At 43.7% G+C, this 18,222-nt stretch overlaps 1 protein-coding gene across 1 annotated transcript in view; it reads left to right on the plus strand.

The window, feature by feature from the left end:
- Positions 1–18,222, plus strand: part of BUB1 (BUB1 mitotic checkpoint serine/threonine kinase) — a 36,431-nt gene that overhangs the window by 1,866 nt on the left and 16,343 nt on the right. Inside the window, exons 2-13 of the mRNA XM_011377851.2 lie at positions 1,677–1,736; positions 1,814–1,952; positions 2,091–2,287; positions 3,944–3,987; positions 4,619–4,719; positions 6,191–6,243; positions 6,336–6,520; positions 9,055–9,206; positions 14,048–14,304; positions 16,028–16,086; positions 17,299–17,427; positions 17,512–17,622. Coding sequence (XP_011376153.1) covers positions 1,677–1,736; positions 1,814–1,952; positions 2,091–2,287; positions 3,944–3,987; positions 4,619–4,719; positions 6,191–6,243; positions 6,336–6,520; positions 9,055–9,206; positions 14,048–14,304; positions 16,028–16,086; positions 17,299–17,427; positions 17,512–17,622 — 1,487 coding nt within the window. The remainder of the gene's footprint in view (positions 1–1,676; positions 1,737–1,813; positions 1,953–2,090; positions 2,288–3,943; positions 3,988–4,618; positions 4,720–6,190; positions 6,244–6,335; positions 6,521–9,054; positions 9,207–14,047; positions 14,305–16,027; positions 16,087–17,298; positions 17,428–17,511; positions 17,623–18,222) is intronic.

The raw sequence follows: 18,222 nt of genomic DNA on the forward strand, positions 1-18,222 counted from the left end.
CAAGGTTATCTAAAGGAGAGCATGGCCTGGGACCCTCCTGTGGTTGGCACAGGAGCTTTCCTAGACTCTGCTGCAGCCACCCCAGCACTGGCCCCATTCCCTCTTCTGGTACCCCTTTGTCTACAGCTACTTGAATCCTTTCAGAGCTGCTTCCATCTCCCCCACCCCCACCCCCCCACCACACACATACACAAACACACACATTTGATGTGTAAAAACACTTACAAAACTCAGGAGGAAGGGCATGTCTTTCCTACCTAGCCACCCTCCTGGTAGTTAAAACTTCATGCCCCAGAACTGGTCTTCTTTTGCTAGCAATAGCCTAATAAACCCTTTCTTTTAATAAAAAGACTTTTAGCTGTGAAAGTTAAATTTTTTGTTACACACATGGAAACCCTTTTATTTTTATATAGTTGACTTTATTGAGCTTTTCTTTTGTGGCTTCTGGCTTTTGAGTCATAAGAAACATTGATCTCATTTGTATGCTGAAATCATACCTAGAAGTGTTGCTTTTACATCCTTTTTTCCAGAAATCCTATGATGAACCTGGTAGAAATCCTTGCAATCTTCCTTAGCATGACTCTTCCCTCACACCCAGTGTGCAGTCCCACCAGCAAGTCCTATCATCTCTTTCTCAGACAGGCTAGGTTCCACACTTGGGTTGCCCCCACCACCATCAGCTCACTGTGTCACTGGACCACAGCAGTTTCCTAACTGGTTTCCCACTTCTGTTCTCAATTCCCAACCCCTTCTTCATGTGGAGAGGCTGATTGAGCATTTCAAAGTGCAAAATAGATCTTGTCACCCCACCCTTCTCCTAGCTCAGCACAGGAAACAGTTACATGGCTCCCTGGAAGGCAGTGATCAAATGCCACCCCTCAGAGGGACATGTCTTCCCTGACCACTGTATCTGAAAATACTCTTGCCCCTTCTCTCATTCTCCTCGAAGTGCTTAATGTCACCTGACATTATTCTGTATGTTTCTTTTTGTTTGTTTGTTTACCTCCCTTGCACCTGCACACCCATGGAGAACTGGCATTGTCTGGTTGGTGCTTCTGAAGCTGTGGTTGGGCACCGGAAGCAGGCCTGGCATGGCCCCTGGGGAGCTAGAGTCGCTGATTTAGGAGCACTGCCATCCTGTGTTCTTTGCAGGGACATTGTGTTCCCTTGAGGCCTGGGAAGAACACTGTCTGGAAACCCCCACTGGTGCTACCTGGGCTCTCTCACACCCACTCACAAGCCTCTCTCAAACTCTGTCCTCCAGTCTCAGCCAGACTCCTGGGCACAGGGGATGGGAAGAGCTGAGTCAGGACCCCAGGGCCTGAGTCCCACCATTGGGAGGAGAAGCAGCAAACTTGTGGGCCCTACCTCATGGCCATGGTGGTGACATTGGAGATCAGTGGGAGGAGGAGGAGACTCTTGGGGGTAGAGCTGGGGATCCTCATCCCACTGTGTCCTTCTAGAGCTAAACTCAGGGGCCTTGGGTCTCACTTTTGTCTGGAAAACACTGCTTCTGACCACTCCAAATGAATGCTCTTTTCATTTTTATATAGCATTTGGATTGATATGTAAGATTTCCATTTTAAGGTGTATAAATGATAAGTACAAAATAAAATATATTTTCTGCTTTTAAGAGTCAGCCTAATATCCCATGTGTATATGTTTCTCTTTTTTAGAATGTTCGAAGCCCATATGCAGCGGTACAAGGGCGATGACCCACTTGGTGAATGGGAAAGGTCAGCATCTGGTCCATTTCTTCCCTTTCAACAACTGTGTGCTGCCCTGAAAACTAATGCTGTCCACATTTTCCTAGTTACATGCAGTGGGTAGAAGAGAATTTTCCTGAGAATAAAGAATACTCGACAACTCTATTAGAGCAGTTAATGAAGGAGTTTTTAGATAAGAAGAGATACCACGATGACCCAAGATTCATCAACTATTGTTTAAAATTTGTAAGTATATTTGTGGGTATGAGCAGAGAAGGGCCCACGGGCTTCCCCTACACTGGGCGGCCTAGACCTTCTAGCAGGTCGGAGGGACTTGGCAGCGGTCCCTGCGTTCTCATGCCTGTTCACTTCCGGTTTCTGCAGGCTGAGTGCAACAGTGACCGTCATCAGTTTTTTGAGTTTCTGTACAACCATGGGATTGGGGCACGGTGCTCCCACCTGTATATAGCCTGGGCCGCACACCTGGAGGCCAGTGGAGAGCTGCAGCTCGCTGGCGCTGTCTTCCGGAGGGGCCTGCAGAGCCGGGCGGAGCCAGGCGAGCCACTGCGGCAGCAGTACAGGTAGCGTGCAGCACAGGTAGTATGCGTGTGGCTCCTGCTCTGGCCATCGTGTCTGCTCTGGAAGCAGGTTGTGGTCTCTTCTCGTGTGGAGCGTGGGACTGACACGAAGCATGCAGGGGAAGAAACTGCCCAGAAGTACACTGCTGACATTTCACGTGGTTCCTTCCAGTGCCTTTTCTACACCCTGTGCACCTCAGTGTTTGCAAGTTACAGTGGTAAATGGGAACTGCAGGTCTGGTGTGTAGACCGAGCTCTATGCTGCTTTTAGGAAATAAAGAGCTTTCAAATACTTGGAAAGGGCTGTGACTCTGTGTAGGAGTTATGCCACCCTCGAGCAGTACTACAGTTGAACGTTGTAATTCTTATAAACAACATAATATCTTAATGAATAATTTTGGTTTTCATAGTTTTTTACTTTTTCTGTGATTAAATACACCTCATTTAGGGAATCTGCAAAATATAGAAAACCAGAACAGAAAAAACTTCTGGCATTTTAGTTGGCATTTTTCCCTCTTGTGTCAGGATTGCAATCATGCTTCGGGTACCCAAGCAGCTTTGTGTCAAGATCTTTTTCCTTCATCATAAAAGTATCTCATATTTTCTATTTTTAGCTAGTTTCTTCTGATAGGTTCTCAAAATTGAGACGGTTGAGTCAAAGGATATACATGGAGAGTTTTAAGAGTTGTACATGTCGCCAAGTTGCCTGCTGAAAAGTTCTGCCAATATTCTGCTGGCCCCTATAGCAGCAAATTAGATGGTGTGTGTCACTGTACCCTTCCAGTATTTAATATGCTCAGTTTTTTCATCTTGCTGTAGTGCACATGCTCTTTTTCATAATAATTTTGACTTTTGAACTTGTTTTTCTGTGTGGAATTTAAAGCAAATCTAAGACAGCAAGATATTTTATTCCAAACACTTCTTTAAACATCTCTAAAAGGTGATTTCTTACAGAGCCTTACACTATTTTCACTAATGAAATTATCAATAATTCTTAGATCTAATTTTCAGTCCTTCCTCATTATGTAATATTTTTTAACCATTGGTTCGTTTGAATTAAGAGTGAAATCAGATTTGGCACCTGGTTTCCTTTGGCTCTATGTCTCTTAGTCTCCTTATACTGTGTACTCTTGCTCACATCGTCCAAAACTGTCGGGTGTGGAAGTTGCATGTTACTTGACAAATTGAGTTGATGTGCAAGGTGCCGTGAAGTGACATATTTAAGTTCTCACAGTAAGAACAATTCTATATCTGCCTTTGCAAGTAGCAGTCTTAGTTTGTGTTTTTTTCCAAACGTTAGATTCATTGTGTTCCAGGGATATAGCGTGCTTGAATAGAGGGTTCAGACACCTCAGGTTGAATCATTGGCATATGTGGTACACAGAGAAGGAGGGCACATTTGGTGTGTAGGTTTGAGAAGTACTGATATAAACTAGGCCAACAGAAGGATTTTCTAGTGTGAGTGTATTGGGTATGAAGATAATACTAGAATATTTTTTAAATTTTGAAGCAACTCTAAAATTCAACTTTACATTCTCTCTTGACCTCAGTCTTTACTAGCTTAGAATAGCTTTCTTATTTAGCTTTTGCTTTAATGCAAGTATGCATTAAACTGCAGTTTATAATCTGTATTGATTTTCAATGTCTTCTGTCATTTAGGTTATTTCAGACACGTGTCACTGAAACCCAGTTGCCAGCTCAAGGTAAAATAATGCTTTCTAAAATGTCAGAATTATTGATAATTTAGTCACTAATTTGCGCTACTTCTTTTTTCCTTAGGAAACAAATTCATCCACTATTTCTTGACTGTATTGTCTCAGGTAATAGAGAAGGCACTCTGCTCATACAGGCCGCTGAGCAGCTCTGGAGATCAGAACCTTAAAGAGCAAACCCACCAGAAAACTGGTGGTTTCATTGTGTTCTTAGGGTTAAAAAAAAAATCGAAATTGCCCCAAATGGAGTACAGTATTTATTCTGGAGTCCATCTACTTTGAATTGAATCAAATGTGCTTAATGCAACTTTTAAGGAAAGTCATTTTCTTCCTTAGAAATAAAGATTACATTTCAGCAATAAGTGTGGACTGTCCTATCCTGTTGTTTAAAATAACTTGTTAGAGTTTTCGTTTGCGTATTGGGCATTTTGAATCAATCAGAAAATTGTCTACACTATTTCTCTTATCTAAAAGGTGTTTTAGTTACACTTTGTGAGACAGTGTTAGATGAGCCGATTTATTTCTTAATGCTACTTATTGAAAAATTAGGAGAATGTATTCGTAACAGTTTTATTTAACATGGATTTTACCTTTATTTCTCTTTATTTCATCTCCCCCATAGCTAGAACCTCAGAACCTCTGCATGATGCTCAGATTTTAAACCAGATGATGACATCAAAACCAAATCCAGGAAATAATGCAGCCTGTGTTTCTAAGCTTCAGGTGACAATAACTGTGAAAACTGGGAATGGTATTGAATGGTCATCTGCTGCTTTCCACACCCACTTTGGCACCTCTTTTCCTCAGCCTTTTCTATCTATATTAGAACCTTTGTGGCAGCCACCTGCTCCTGTGACGACTGTGTGGCCTGTTATCTCCTACCACACACCTCCAGTATTCAATTTAAATGACTCATTGCCAGACCCACCTTTTGCATTTATCAGACCTAGGCACCCCTACCACACCGCCTCCTGGCTCCACATGCTCAGAGGCGCCCCTGTAGCTTCTCTCCTCCTCTGTCCTGCCAGCCACCCTCTCGTAGGCCCAGGGCCCCTCCCCAGACCTCACCCACCTGGAGGCTCCTAAAAACTCAGCTCTAAACATTGGTGGCAGTCACCTCAACCCAGGCTCTAACTCCAGGCAATTATATTTCCAGTTTCCCAGTATCTCTTCTGTTTCACTCTAATGCCAAATTATAGTGGTTTTAAACTTTTTTTCACACTCAGATTTGGGACTGGGGACTTGACTACCTCTAACCTCTCCCTCAGGGGCAAAAACACTATTTCAGTGAGACAGCCCAAGCCATTCTCATCTGATGACATCTGTCAGCTTTCTGCCACCAACCAGTAAGCATAACTGTGCCCTCTACCGCTGTCGCATTGGGGAAAGGTGGCTTCCCACCAGAGCTTGTCTTTTATCCTTCTTCAAGACTTTGCCCTGTCGAGACCTTTTCTGCCCCAATGACTCAGTGACGTACAGAAATGCTCCTCTCTCTCGCTCAGCCTGTGTGCCTGCGCCTTCCTGCCTCAGCTGCCCTTTCAAACTGCTGGGACCTCCCCTAGCCAAGTCCAGTGGAAGAGGCTCTGTTGCAACTGCACCTGTTTACATTTCATGCATGTAGTACATCCCTAGAGGCAGAGCACACATTCCTGATTTGGTAGGTACTCAAACTACCCCAGTAACATCCTGCGCACACTTGCCACCTCATCATTGTGACATTTTAGACAGTAGTGAGGGGTCTTGTTTACAATCACATTTCCAGGAACTAGCACGGGACACGACATGTAGGGGTGTCAGTAAATACCAGGTTCGGGAATGAATGCTTACACTGGGAACTCCTGGGGATAATAGAAAGTGCCAGAAGAAAATGCTAATGATTTTTTAAATGTGGCATTTGGAATGTTAGTCCTGTAACGCTTAGGTGCCATGGCCTAGATGCTAGCCCTTCCCCACTACCAAGTAGAAATTTTGTACATCACTAAAGACTAATTGGAGTCTTTAGTTGTCGAAGTTACTGTAAGATTTCACTGTGCAAACTAAAGCTTCAGATGTTAATTATAATTTAAAAGAACACATCTAAATCTACTCGCTGATGAAGAGGCCCTTCAAGTGTTTTCGTGTTTCGTGAAATAATTTGGGAGCTGATTTCTATTCAGTTAAGTGAGTGCTTTATGCTTCTTTTTTGTCTTTTTAGGGTTCAGAAGCTTCTGGAGTAACATCTTCAGCTTGTGATAAAGAGTCGAATATGCAAGTACCATCAGTGCATTAATCTTTCCTTAGCTTCCCTCAAGAGCTGCTTTTGTACAGTGTTGCAAATCATGTATTTTTCTCCATTATAGGGAACAAAGAGTGGTCATGATTTCTAAATCGGGTTACTCTGCACAGCCCTCTCTGGCAGCCAGAGCAGACATCCAGCAGATGGTTATGTACTGCAAGGCAAAGCTCATTCGTGGGGACTCAGAATTCTCCTTTGAAGAGCTGAGAGCCCAGAAGTACAATCAGCGGAGAAAGCATGAGCAGTGGGGTACTGTGGTCTTCTTATTCACTTATTTTTATGTCACAAAAATAACCCTCGTTTCTGAGTGCCTAACATTTTTAAACAGATAGTTGTCTGTGCTAAAAGAATGCAAAGAAGGCTGCAGCACATCTATCAGAAGCCTGAACATCTTTGGTCAGTGCTTGTGTGGCAGCCTGGCTATCCAAGGGCTTGGAGGTGAACCAGCACGAAGCAGACAGCCACATCTGTGCTGCCTTAGCTTTTAGTGAAATAGGTGTTTTAAAATGATTAAACATTACCTGTATAGATTTGAACTTCTATATATAGCAACTCTAAATCGCTGCGTCCATCATTGGTACTGTGAAGGGACTAAGTTAGGAATTGGAGTTGAGAAGAGATTTCCCAGGATCTGAAACACTACACGTTAGAAAGAGTCCTCTGATAAAGCGCCATGTCATTTCTGGCTACAGAGTGCGTCAAGGTTCCCTCAGAGAAAACCGTGAATGTCAGCACCGCTGTTGGCACGTCCTTTGCTGTAATGGTGTGGACCTCGGAGGAAAATGAGCCTTTGTTCCACTCGGGGCTCACACCATCTCAGCTGCTTGCGCTATGGTCACTCTGTCAGCCTTCCTTTTATGTTTCTAATTTCTCAATCGGTCGACACCTGAGAGAACTGTTCACACTCATGGAGGACCCATTTTGTGCCATGCACAGATACATTTTTCTTTCACACACTATGACCTAAAGACTTAGGCGTTTTGATTTGTATGTGACATGATTATGTTAACGAGTCATTGGAAGTGGGACTACCTGCAATGTACTTTGCTTTTATTTCTTCTTAGAAAGCATCTAAAGATTTATAACTTTTAAAAACTTCCATTTTCAAATGATTTCCACAACCATGTTTGTTTTGATATTACCAAATATTATTGTTGATAGACATGTAAATTTTCGTAACTTGTATGCCCTGAACTTAAAAGTAACCATGCCGAGGACAGGTAAAAATTATAATTAAAAGGTGAATTCTTCCACATTTCACAGGTGAATTCTACCAGACATTCACAGAACAATTAACACCAAACCTGAAGCTCTTCCAAAAAATGGAAGAGGCAGGAACACTTCCAAACTCACTCTAGGAAACAAGCATTACCTTGATATTGAAACCAGATAAGGACGCCACAAGAAAAGAAAATCACAGGCCAGTATCCTTGACGACCATAGATGCAAAAACCCTGAACAAAAATATTAGCAAACCGAATTCAACAGTACATTTTTAAAGATCATACACGATGATTAAGTGGGAATTTCCCCAGCATGTAGGCATGGTTCAACGTTTTGCAGATCAATCAACATGATACATCACTTAGCAAAATCAAGGATGAAAATCATATGATCATTTCAACAGATTTAGAAAAACCGTTTGACAAAATTCAACATCCACTTATAATAAAAACTTTAAACAAAGTGGGAATAGAGGGAACATACCTCAACATAATAAAAGCCATATGTGACAACCCCACAGCCAACATACTCTTTGGTGAAAAGCTAAAAGCTTTTCCTCTAAGATCAGGAACAAGACAAGGATGCCTGCTCTCACCACTCTTATTCAACATAACGTTCAAAGTACTAGGCACATTTAGACAGGAAAAAGAAATGAAAAGCATTCAAATTGGAAAGGAAGAAGTAAAACTCACTCTTTGCAAATGACATGGTATATATAGAAAAACTTCACCAAAAAAATGTTAGAATTAACCAAATCAGTAAGATTGCAGGATACAAAATCAATGTATAAAACACTGAAAAATGAAAACACTGATTCAGAAAGATATACATACCCCATGTTTATTTCATCATTCTTAATACCCAAGATACAAAAACAGTGGAAGAATGGATAAAGAAATTGTGGTTGACACACACAAACACAATGGAATATTATTGTGATGAAAAAAAAGAATGTAATCTTGCCATTCATGACAACATGGATGGACCTGAGGGCATTATGCTAAGTGAAGTAAGTCAGAGGAAGACAAATCCTGTAGGACCTCACTTAAATGTGGAATTAAAAAAAAAAAAATTTGTAGATACAACAGATTGCTGCTCACCTGGGGTGGGAGTTGGCATAATAACAAAATAACAAAATGGTAAAGATAAAAGGTACAAAGTTATTATTAACTTCCAGTTATATAATAAATAAGGCATGGAGATACAATTTACAGCATGGTGACTGTAGTTAATGTGTTGCATATTTGCAAGTTGCTAAGAGAGATCTTTAAAGTCTTCATCAAAAGGAAAATATTTTTGTAACCACACATGGTGACAGATGATAACTACACTTAGTGCAGTGATCATTTCAGAATACATATAAATATAGTATCATGTCATATACCCAAAACTAATGATTTATATGTCAACTCTACCTTAATTTAGATCAACAAAAAGCAGAATAACGATAATACATGTTTCAATTCTGATAACCTAACACATATGGAAAAGGTTAGTAAAACAATTGCAATCCTATGGCCTCAATTTAAACTGTGTGCAAACCATTTTTTATCTTAAAGTAAATGAAGATAGACATTACATGAAAAGGAAAGAAGCAAATGCTTTTGAAGAACAGCTATTGAAAGAGAAAATGGATGAACTTCATAAGAAGTTGCATCAAGTGGCGGAGCCACCACAGGAGAGCCTGCCTGCTTTCCAGGAGAGTCCTGAGGTGTGTGTGCTTGACACCTTTGGTTTCCTTTCTGTTTGCACCTTTCTGTGCCCTGTTTTTAGAGCTAATTCTAGTGTTAAATGTGCATTTACATGTTTATTTGTGTGTTTATATATTTATGTTTCTACTGGATTGTTTTATTTTTTTTAATTTGTTTGGATTTCCTTTTTTGCGTAATGTATTTTCCCTGGATAGTTCCAAGAAATTGTTAAAAGAATTGTCTCATTTCTTTTGCTGTGTTTTCTTGGTACTTATCAGTCCTGTATCCCCACACTCTGAAGAGACTGGACGTGCCCTTTCATTATGGTCAAGTGCATCAAATACATGCTTAGTTTCATTTTCTTTGGCCACACCCCTCTCAGAGCCTTCCATCTTTGTCCCCCAGGCTGGCCTGGGGCAGCCATCTTCCCCTGGTTCCTCCTCTGTGGTGTGTCCCTGTTTGTTTTCTGGGCCCCTTGTCACCATCGCTCTGTAACTCGCCCATTTTGGTGGTGCACAGTCTCCCAGAGTTTTTTGTAGAAATGCAGTGTGAGGGTTGTTTGAGCTCTCTCGCACATCTAAAAGCAACTTTATTCTACTCTCGCACTAGGGTAATAATTTGGTTGAGCATGGAGTTCTGGGAGGCAGTCACTACGTCCCCTCAGATCTTAGAAGGCACCACTCCTGCCTTCTGGCTTCCTTGTCTGTGTTGAGAAGCTCAGAGTCATTCTAGTTCCTGCTTTTTGGAACGTGCCCGCCATTGTCCTCTACCATGCCGGTGCCTTCCCCAGAGCAATGACGTGATGATGGTGTGCTTTCCACCCATTACGTTCAGTACCTGAGCATTTTGGTCCCACACTTCTGGGGGATTTTCTTCATCTTTGTTTTGGGTGATAGTTTTTTCCTTGATCGTTCTGTATCCCCTGCAGCTCTGCTGTATGTTTTGCTATCTGATAGAGAAAATCTGATTATTCTTTTCACAAATATTTCTTCAGAATTGAATGTTATGATTATTTTTAATCTTTACTAATTTGGTAGGTGAGAATATGGTATAGGACATTTTTAATCTTTTTCGATGACCATTATAAACTTTTTTTTCAATACAGTTGACTTACAATGTTATATCAGATGTATAGCACAGTGACTAGACATTTATATGCTTATGAAGTCATATCCCAATTAGTCTAGTACCCACCTGACACCATACATAGTATTACAATATTACTGACTGTATTCCATGCGCTGTATTTTACATCATGTGACTGTTTTGTAACTGCTAATGTTTACTTCTTAACCCCTTCACCTTTTTTAGCCAGGCCCCCAAACTCCCCTCCCATCTGGAAACCATCAAAATGTTCTCTGTATCTCTGAGTTTGTTTCTGTTTTGTGTGTTCATTTATTTTGGCTTTTAGATTCCATATATAAGTGAGAACACATAGTATTTGTCTTTGTCTGATTTATTTCATTTCACAATGATTGATAGGTATGCAGTTGTTGCCATTTTAATAATTGCTTTCTGACAGTTTTTATAGTTCTTCTCTGTTCTTTTCTTCTCTGGTATGTTGATGACTTTCTGTAGAGGTGTTTTGCATTTCTTTCTCTATTTCTTGTATCTCTCTTGTAGGTTTTTGGCTTGTGGTTACCATGTGCTTCACATATACCGAGCTATGTCTACAGCAGTCTGTTTTCAGTTGATGGTCACTTAAGTTCAAACACATTGTAAAGTCACTACCATTTTTACTCAACCCTTCATGTTCATGTTTTTGTTATTTTTTACTTCTTTTGTGTATGTGTTTATATGGATCCCTTAATGTACTGTTGCAATTACACATGACCTTAGTGCTTTTGCCTTTTAACCTTCGTACCAGCTTTAGTGTTGGTCGACCCACTGCTTTTAGTATGTGTTTGCCTTTCACAATGAGAATTTTTTTCTTTGAGATACTTTCTTATTCATATTTTTTATTTTTTTTATTTTTCTTAAAGAAGTCCCTTTAACATTTCTTGTAATATCGGCTTCATGGTGATGAACCCTTTAGCTTTTTCTTGTCTGGGAAGCTCTTTATCTGTCCTTTGATTCTAAATGATAATTTTGCTGGATAGAGGAATCTTGTTTGTAAGTACTGGGTTTTCATCACTTTGAGTCTTTTGTGCCAATCTCTTCTGGCCTGCAAAGTTTCTTTTGAGAAATCAGCTGACAGTGTTAATGGGAGCTCCCTTGTAGATAACTGCTTTTCTCTTTCTGCTTTTAAGATTCTCTCTTTGAATTTAAGACTTGTTGGTCTTTTCCCAGCATGGCATTTTAGTGATGATGTGTCCTGATGTTGGGCCTCTTTGGGTTTATCTTGTTTTGGACTCTACTTCCTGGGCTTGTATGTGTATTTCCTTTGTCAGTTTAGGGAAGTTTTCCGTCATTATTTCTTCAAGTAGATTTTCAATTCCTTGCTCTCTGTCTTTTCCTTCTGGTACCACTGTGATGTGAATGTTGGTACCCTTGCCCTTTAAACTACTCTCATTGTTTTGGGTTCTTTTTCCTTTTTTCTGTTCTCATTAGGTGTTTTCTGCTACCTTATCTTCCAAATGACTGATTTGATCCTGTGCTTCATCTAATTGTTGACTCCATCTAATAATGTATTCTTCATTTCTGAGATCTTTTTTATATTTTCTATCTCTAGTTTTACGTTTCCTATCTCTTTGTTAAAGTTCTCACTGAGTTCCTTTACTCTTCCCCTAAGTTCACTGAGCATCTTTATAACCAGTGTTTTGAACTCTCCATCTGATAGATTGCCTATCTATCTCCATTTTGTTTAGTTCTTTTTCTGGAGATTTGTTCTGTTCTTTAATTTGACACTTGTTTCTTTGTTTCCTTACTTTGGCTGCCTCCCTGTGTCTGTTTCTATGTATTAAGTAGAACTGCTACTTTTCCCAATCTTCATAGAGTAGCTTTATGTAGTAGGTGTCCTGTAGGGCTCAGTGGCACAGTCTTCTTGGTCACTTGAGCTGGGTGCTCCAGGAGTGTCCTTTGTGTGTGTTGTGTGTGCCTTCCTCTTGTAGTTGAGCCTCGATTGGTGGTGTGCCAGTGGGTGGGACTGACCCTTGGGCTGATTGGCTGTGAGGACTGGCCGTGACTACAGCAGACAGAGCTGATGTGTGGGAGCCAACCCCATGGAGTGGGATTCGCTTTGGCTGTGCTCTGGTCCACCCTTTGTTTGTGTCATTTGTGGCACTAATTGGGTGGTGCTCTGGTGTGGTCCAAAGCTTGCTGCTGGGTGTGTTGGTTCTGGGTCGTCTCGGGAGGGGCTCAGGTGCTGCCTGTGTTCAGCCAGAGCCACCTGGTAGGAACAGCAAGGTGATATGCAGTTGGTAGCTGCCAGTGCTGGGCTTAGAGGCACTTCGGAGAGGCTATGCTGTGAAGCGAGGCTGGCCACTGCTAGTGCTAGTTTGGGGGCCGCTTTGCCAGAGGCATAGGGCATGCCGAGGTCATCCACTATTTGTTTGCACTTTGTGGACCTTTGAGAGATTTTAGGAAAGTTGCAGTGCTGGCAGATACTGCCACTTACGAGGAACGGGCACTGAAAGAGTTGAGTGGGGCGAGGTCACAGGGAATCACCAGGCAGGCAAGAGCAGTTATTATAGGTTAATACTCATTTTTGATGGCTGCCTGCACCTGCGGCTGTGTCAGAGGATGGCTCAACAGGGACAGTGGCGCTTTAGTCTCCGAGAGAGCTGCCCCCCCAGCCCTCACCCTGTGCCAGACAATTCAGTTCCTCCCCTTACTCGTTTCTGGCCTTTCCAAGTTGCTGGCCCTTCTCTGGAGCTCGGGGTGAGTGAGAGCAGGCAAATCTGTGCAGGCCCTTTAAGAGGACACCCGGGCCTCCAGCCGCTCTCTGTGTCACCCGGACTGAGTCCCTGCTGGTTTTCACAGCCAGATGTTGTGGGGGACTCCTCTTCCCAGCACTGGTGGTCTGGAATGGAGAGCCCAGTGTGGGGCCAGGACTCTTTGCTCCTCAGGGGGAACCCCACCACCAAGATGTCCTCCTGATGCTCAAGTGCCCCATGTGAGTGTGGGGCCGCCAGGTCGGCGCCTCTGCACACCACCTCCCCCAATCTCAAAGTGGCTTCTTCTCCGTGTCCTTAGTTATAGGACTTCTATTCATCTGGGCTTCAAATGCTTCTCAAGGGTGGTAGTCCTGTAATGTAGTTATAACTGTGATGTGGTTGTGGGAGGAGGCGAGCACAGCATTTTTCTGCTCGGCCATCTTGGCCAGAACCTGTGAGTATGTCCATTTGTTGGTGAAATAGCTAGTTTTGCTCTATATATTTGATGAGACTACTTTTACAGGGTGAGGAATTCACTCTTCTGTCTTTAACTTGGTAACATAAGAGTATACAATTATAGTCTAAGTACACTGAGTAAGAAAGCAAAGATTCTAAGTGAAGAGCTTGCTCCCTGTCCCATGTGAGCCGTGCTTGTGTGGCAGGTGTAACTGCAGCTTATGCTCATGTTTCCTGTTCATTAGAGAGAGAGTAGCTACCGAGGATATTTTAACAGAAAAGACACCATGATGAACATTTGATAACATTGACTTGTTGGTCTTTTCCTAGACTTAAGTAAAGAGCAGTGAGACTGGCCTTAGACCCTGATGAGCAGCGGTTAGAAGTATGAGCTGCCCATCGAGTCTGTGGTTGCCCATAAGAGCTCCATGTGGGGACTGGTCTCTGTCAATGTTGCCTGTGCATTGCAGAATAACTCCAGGGGAAAGGGACCTCTGAAGACAGATGCCAGTGTTTGAAAGCTGTAATAGCTAGTCACAAGTGCTGTACACTTCATGGCTTTGCTTTCGTTTGTTTGCTTTCCATGAAAGGTTGACCCACTGTGCATGGGGCCCAGTGTCGGCTCCCAGCAAGAACCGAGTACTCCGTCTCTGCCGGCTGTCACCCAGCAGACTTCAGAGCACCTGGGACAGAGACCCAGAGAGGCACCTCCAGCTGTTCCTCCTGAGGCAAATGCTATCACTGTCACTTTGGTGTCCCCAGCTGTCAGCCAGAGTATGATTCCTGCTCCTTTGACATCACAGCCAGTGACAGACTCCATGTTTGCAGCAGCCGGAAAAGATGCCAGGTGAGCCAAAGCTGCTGCTAGAGCTGCCAGTGCTGTGGATGGGTCTCAACCCTGGCACGGTCTGTGGCACTGGGGCAGGTGTAACAGACAGTGGTTCCCGTGTTGAATTAAACCAGGCCACTGAAATGTTAGCCCCACCTCTTGCAGATTACTTACTTTTCAGGCTTCTTTTAGAGCATTTTACTTTATACTTCTTTCCTGAGTTAAAAATTTTCAGTATGCTGAACTCAACAGTATTTGAATACCCAAAGGCCATATAGCTGTTAAACCAAAACTGCCTTTGCTGATGGACTTCGCCTGAACACATGCAGGGATTGTTGCAGTCCAGGCAATTCCTAGACACATGCTGTCCTCTTCCTTCTGTCTTCCTACCCAGAGCGGTGTGCGATGAGCACCCATGGCTGGGCCAGGGTCTGTCCAGGCAATGCTGCAGAGGCGCCCCAGTTCTGAGGGATTTTCCTAGAGTTCTGAAATGATGGTGTCACGTCACTTGTTTTCTTTAAATTTTTATCTTCAGCCTCTCTCTCTCTCAACAGATAACAATTTCATCGATCCATTAGAAAAAATAAAAGCTACAGTGTAGCTCACACTCTCCCATTAGGTAAAGCCCTCAACACAGATTGCAGTCCTTAAACGTTGATTCGTTGGTGTCCAAGGTAAACATCCGTCAGTGATTTCTCCCAGAAACACGGTTCAGGGCCATCACGCTCTTTCATTCACATCGGCAGTAATTCCAACCTGGGCCCTGCATCTTGCCGTGTCCATAGGAGGGCAGTTGAGTGGGGGCCACGATCCGTTCCTTCTTCACAGTTAATTTACGCAGCTGTGAAATGGCGAGCACAGCAGCCGCGACAGGCCCCGCAGAAGTGATGTGCATCTGGCTGCCCCTGCAGAGACGGAACAGTGTGGTTGTGAGAGCCGGAGACCACTTTCCCTTATAACATTGTGAAACTCCAACCTGGTCAACATTTGGGTCTCCATAAGAAGCACTTCAGATTGGCCCTGACCCTGGCCTAGGTCGGGACCTGAATGGACCCCCATGGCATTCTCAGCAGCCTGGACAGCTGACTATGACAGAGAAAGGGCAGGCACCTTTCTCTGGAGTCTCATATAAAAACTTGTGCTTTTATGACAATTTAGTGGGGATTTATAAAATGTTAAGTGCTTTGCAGTTTCTATCTTACACCTTACCAGGGTCTACTAAGAGAATCCTAGCAAATTTAAATAGATCCACTGTCGCAGTTGTACTTGAGCTGATATAAACGTCTTCTGTGCCTTGAGTCTTTCTTGATAGATGTTACGGTCTGGCGAACAATGCTCTGTGGCTACTGGCTCATCACAAGTGGTGGCCATGCAGCTGACAGCAGTACGTTGCCACACCCTGAGGGGGGCTTCATGGTAGCCCGTCAGCTGGCACCATAAGTGGGGTCATGAGAACGAGGGAGCCGCTGTCCTGTCCTGCCCTGCCCTGCGCATAAAGGGACGGTTAGCACGGTATTAAATGGCAGTGCCACTGTGTCAGGCAGACGTTAGTACCTGGCTTGTGTCTGCGAGAATTATTTTCCTCAAGAGGAAATGAAAACAAAAATCAGACATTTTATTCACTTACACTATAGGCTTAAGCAGTTCCATCCATATTGTAACAACAGGCTTATAATTGCTGACGGTTTTTTCACTGTTCTTTCTTGAGAGTTAGTGTGTTTCAAAGAGTTTTCTCTTCCAGATGTGTGACCAGAAGTACTCATGGATTCAAGCCGCCGAGCGGAGCAGAGCTGACTGGAGGTGATGATGTGTGGTCACTGTCCATGTGTGTCCACCTGTTGCCCGCTCCCCTCCAGGTCACCCAGAGGGCTGTGTGGTAGCCCTGGTTCCTGAGTGCAGCTGGGTGCGAGCTTGTGCGTCCTCAGAATGTAGGGTTAGATAAGCCCTGGACTTCTCAAATAAGGGTAGAAACCCACTCGTTAGTCATACCTTGTTTGTTAGAATCTTTTAGAAACTTGATTTGTGAGAACTTTTTAGTTAAATTTCTTAGCAAAAATTTAAATTTATCTAGAACAAGAGTCATCTTTAATATATTATGAGGTAGTAAAGATGATTAAAAGTATGATCAGAAGGGTTATACTTCTCTTTAGTACTGCTTCGTTAGAGACATTTGCAGTGAAGGTAAATTTATAAATAAAATACAAAACAGATTGGACATTTATCCCCTCCTTCCCCCCTGCCATGACTGACATCCTTCCCAAGTGACAGTTCAGTGAGGACAGAGCTGCTTGAAACAGCAGGAGACCCTTGCACAGAACCCAGACTTTCTGGGTGCCAGCGCTGTTGTGGGGAGTTAGAATGCATGCACGCATGGAACAGACAACCCCACCTGCATGGAGGGGGCGTCAGAACCGCAGAGGGGATGGGGAGACATCCACGGAGAGCTATGTTTGTGTCAGGGCTGCAAGATGGGGCTGCACATGCAGTGGGCATGGAAGACCTACCTCAGGCTGTGCAGAGCCCTTGGGCGGGGAGGTCCCCAATGTTTCCACATGCCGCGGAGAGCCCAGGCCGAGGTGTGCAGGGGAGGAGCCAGGTGCGGGCCAGCCTGATGGGCCTGGTGCGCCATTGTCCGGGCTCCAGCTGAGTGAGACAGAAAGCCAGCTTGAATGAACCTTTACGATTGGACTGTCAGCATGCGTCTCCTGGCATAGAGGGAGCCAAGGGTTGTTTATGACCAGGCTGCTAGTTTGATATGATTTTAGACCTGACTGCCTGTTCTCTTTAAGCTTTCATCCCCTTTTCTATTAAAGGATAATTCTTGTCTTACCTGCCTCAGGTGACCTATAAAGGTAAAAGTGAAGCCATGAGAGGTGTAATAATGGAGGTCCTTAGTGGTGGTTATCAGCTCCCATGAGTGTTTAATTGTAAGAAAGTTCTTATCGAACTGTGTCCCTGTAGATTATTCTGATCCCCTGCTAGCACTGCATCTTCTCCCTATCTCTCTAACAGGGTGTGACACACACAAGGTTGTGAACACAGGTTCTTTTCACACGACTCCAAACACGTCGCTGGGAGTGGTCCAGGCAACGCCGTCCACGGGGCAGCCATCCCCCACCGTGCACACGAAGGAAGCCTTAGGTGAAGCTGTGCTCGGGTATGGCCCCTGACAGCAGGCGCGGGGCAGGCCTCCACAGCCTGCTTATACTTCTTTCTCCTTCTCAGGCTTCATCATGAATGTGTTCCAGGCTCCTACACTGCCTGATGTGTCTGATGACCAAGATGAATGGCCATCTCTAGATCAAAATGAAGATGCATTCGAGGCCCAGTTTCAAAGTAAGAACAGCTTGTATAAGAGCTGCTGAGTGCATAGCATTGTGGGTGGTTGCTGCAGGGAATGTCATAGGCAGGAAATGCGTGGGATAGAAAATCCAAGAATGGTTGACAAGGTGCTCAATGTGCATCATAGATCTGCTTTGTTTCTTAGAAAATATAGTGTAAAGAAGGACAAGGTCCCCATGGAAGCGAATGGCCTGCAGGGCTGAGGACTTGAGGTCTGGCTTTAGCTTCTCCTAGATGAATGGCAGGGGTGGGGGCAGAGAGCTGGGGCCGGCAACCAGCCCCCGTCCGCCTGGAGTTGGTGCCTGTTGGAAGCCAGAGGGAGACTTTGGTCAAGCTGACCCGACCCATTTAGACTCAGGAGCACTCAAGATGGAAGGCTATGAGGTCTTCCTTATACAAAATAGGAAACAGCCACAGGAGCTGTGTTCAGCAAGTCGGGTGATGACGGCAATGTTCTGGGGGGTGATGATGAATACCATGTAGCAGGAACTCGAGACAGGAGGGCAAAGCCTTGTGACCACAGTTAAGTCTCTTCTTCCCAGTACAAATTACCTAGTATTTGAAAAGCTGATACCACTACTTTCCTATAAGCTC

Source organism: Pteropus vampyrus, unplaced genomic scaffold (genome assembly GCF_000151845.1).
Source record: "Pteropus vampyrus isolate Shadow unplaced genomic scaffold, Pvam_2.0 Scaffold323, whole genome shotgun sequence".
Lineage (NCBI taxonomy): Eukaryota > Metazoa > Chordata > Mammalia > Chiroptera > Pteropodidae > Pteropus > Pteropus vampyrus.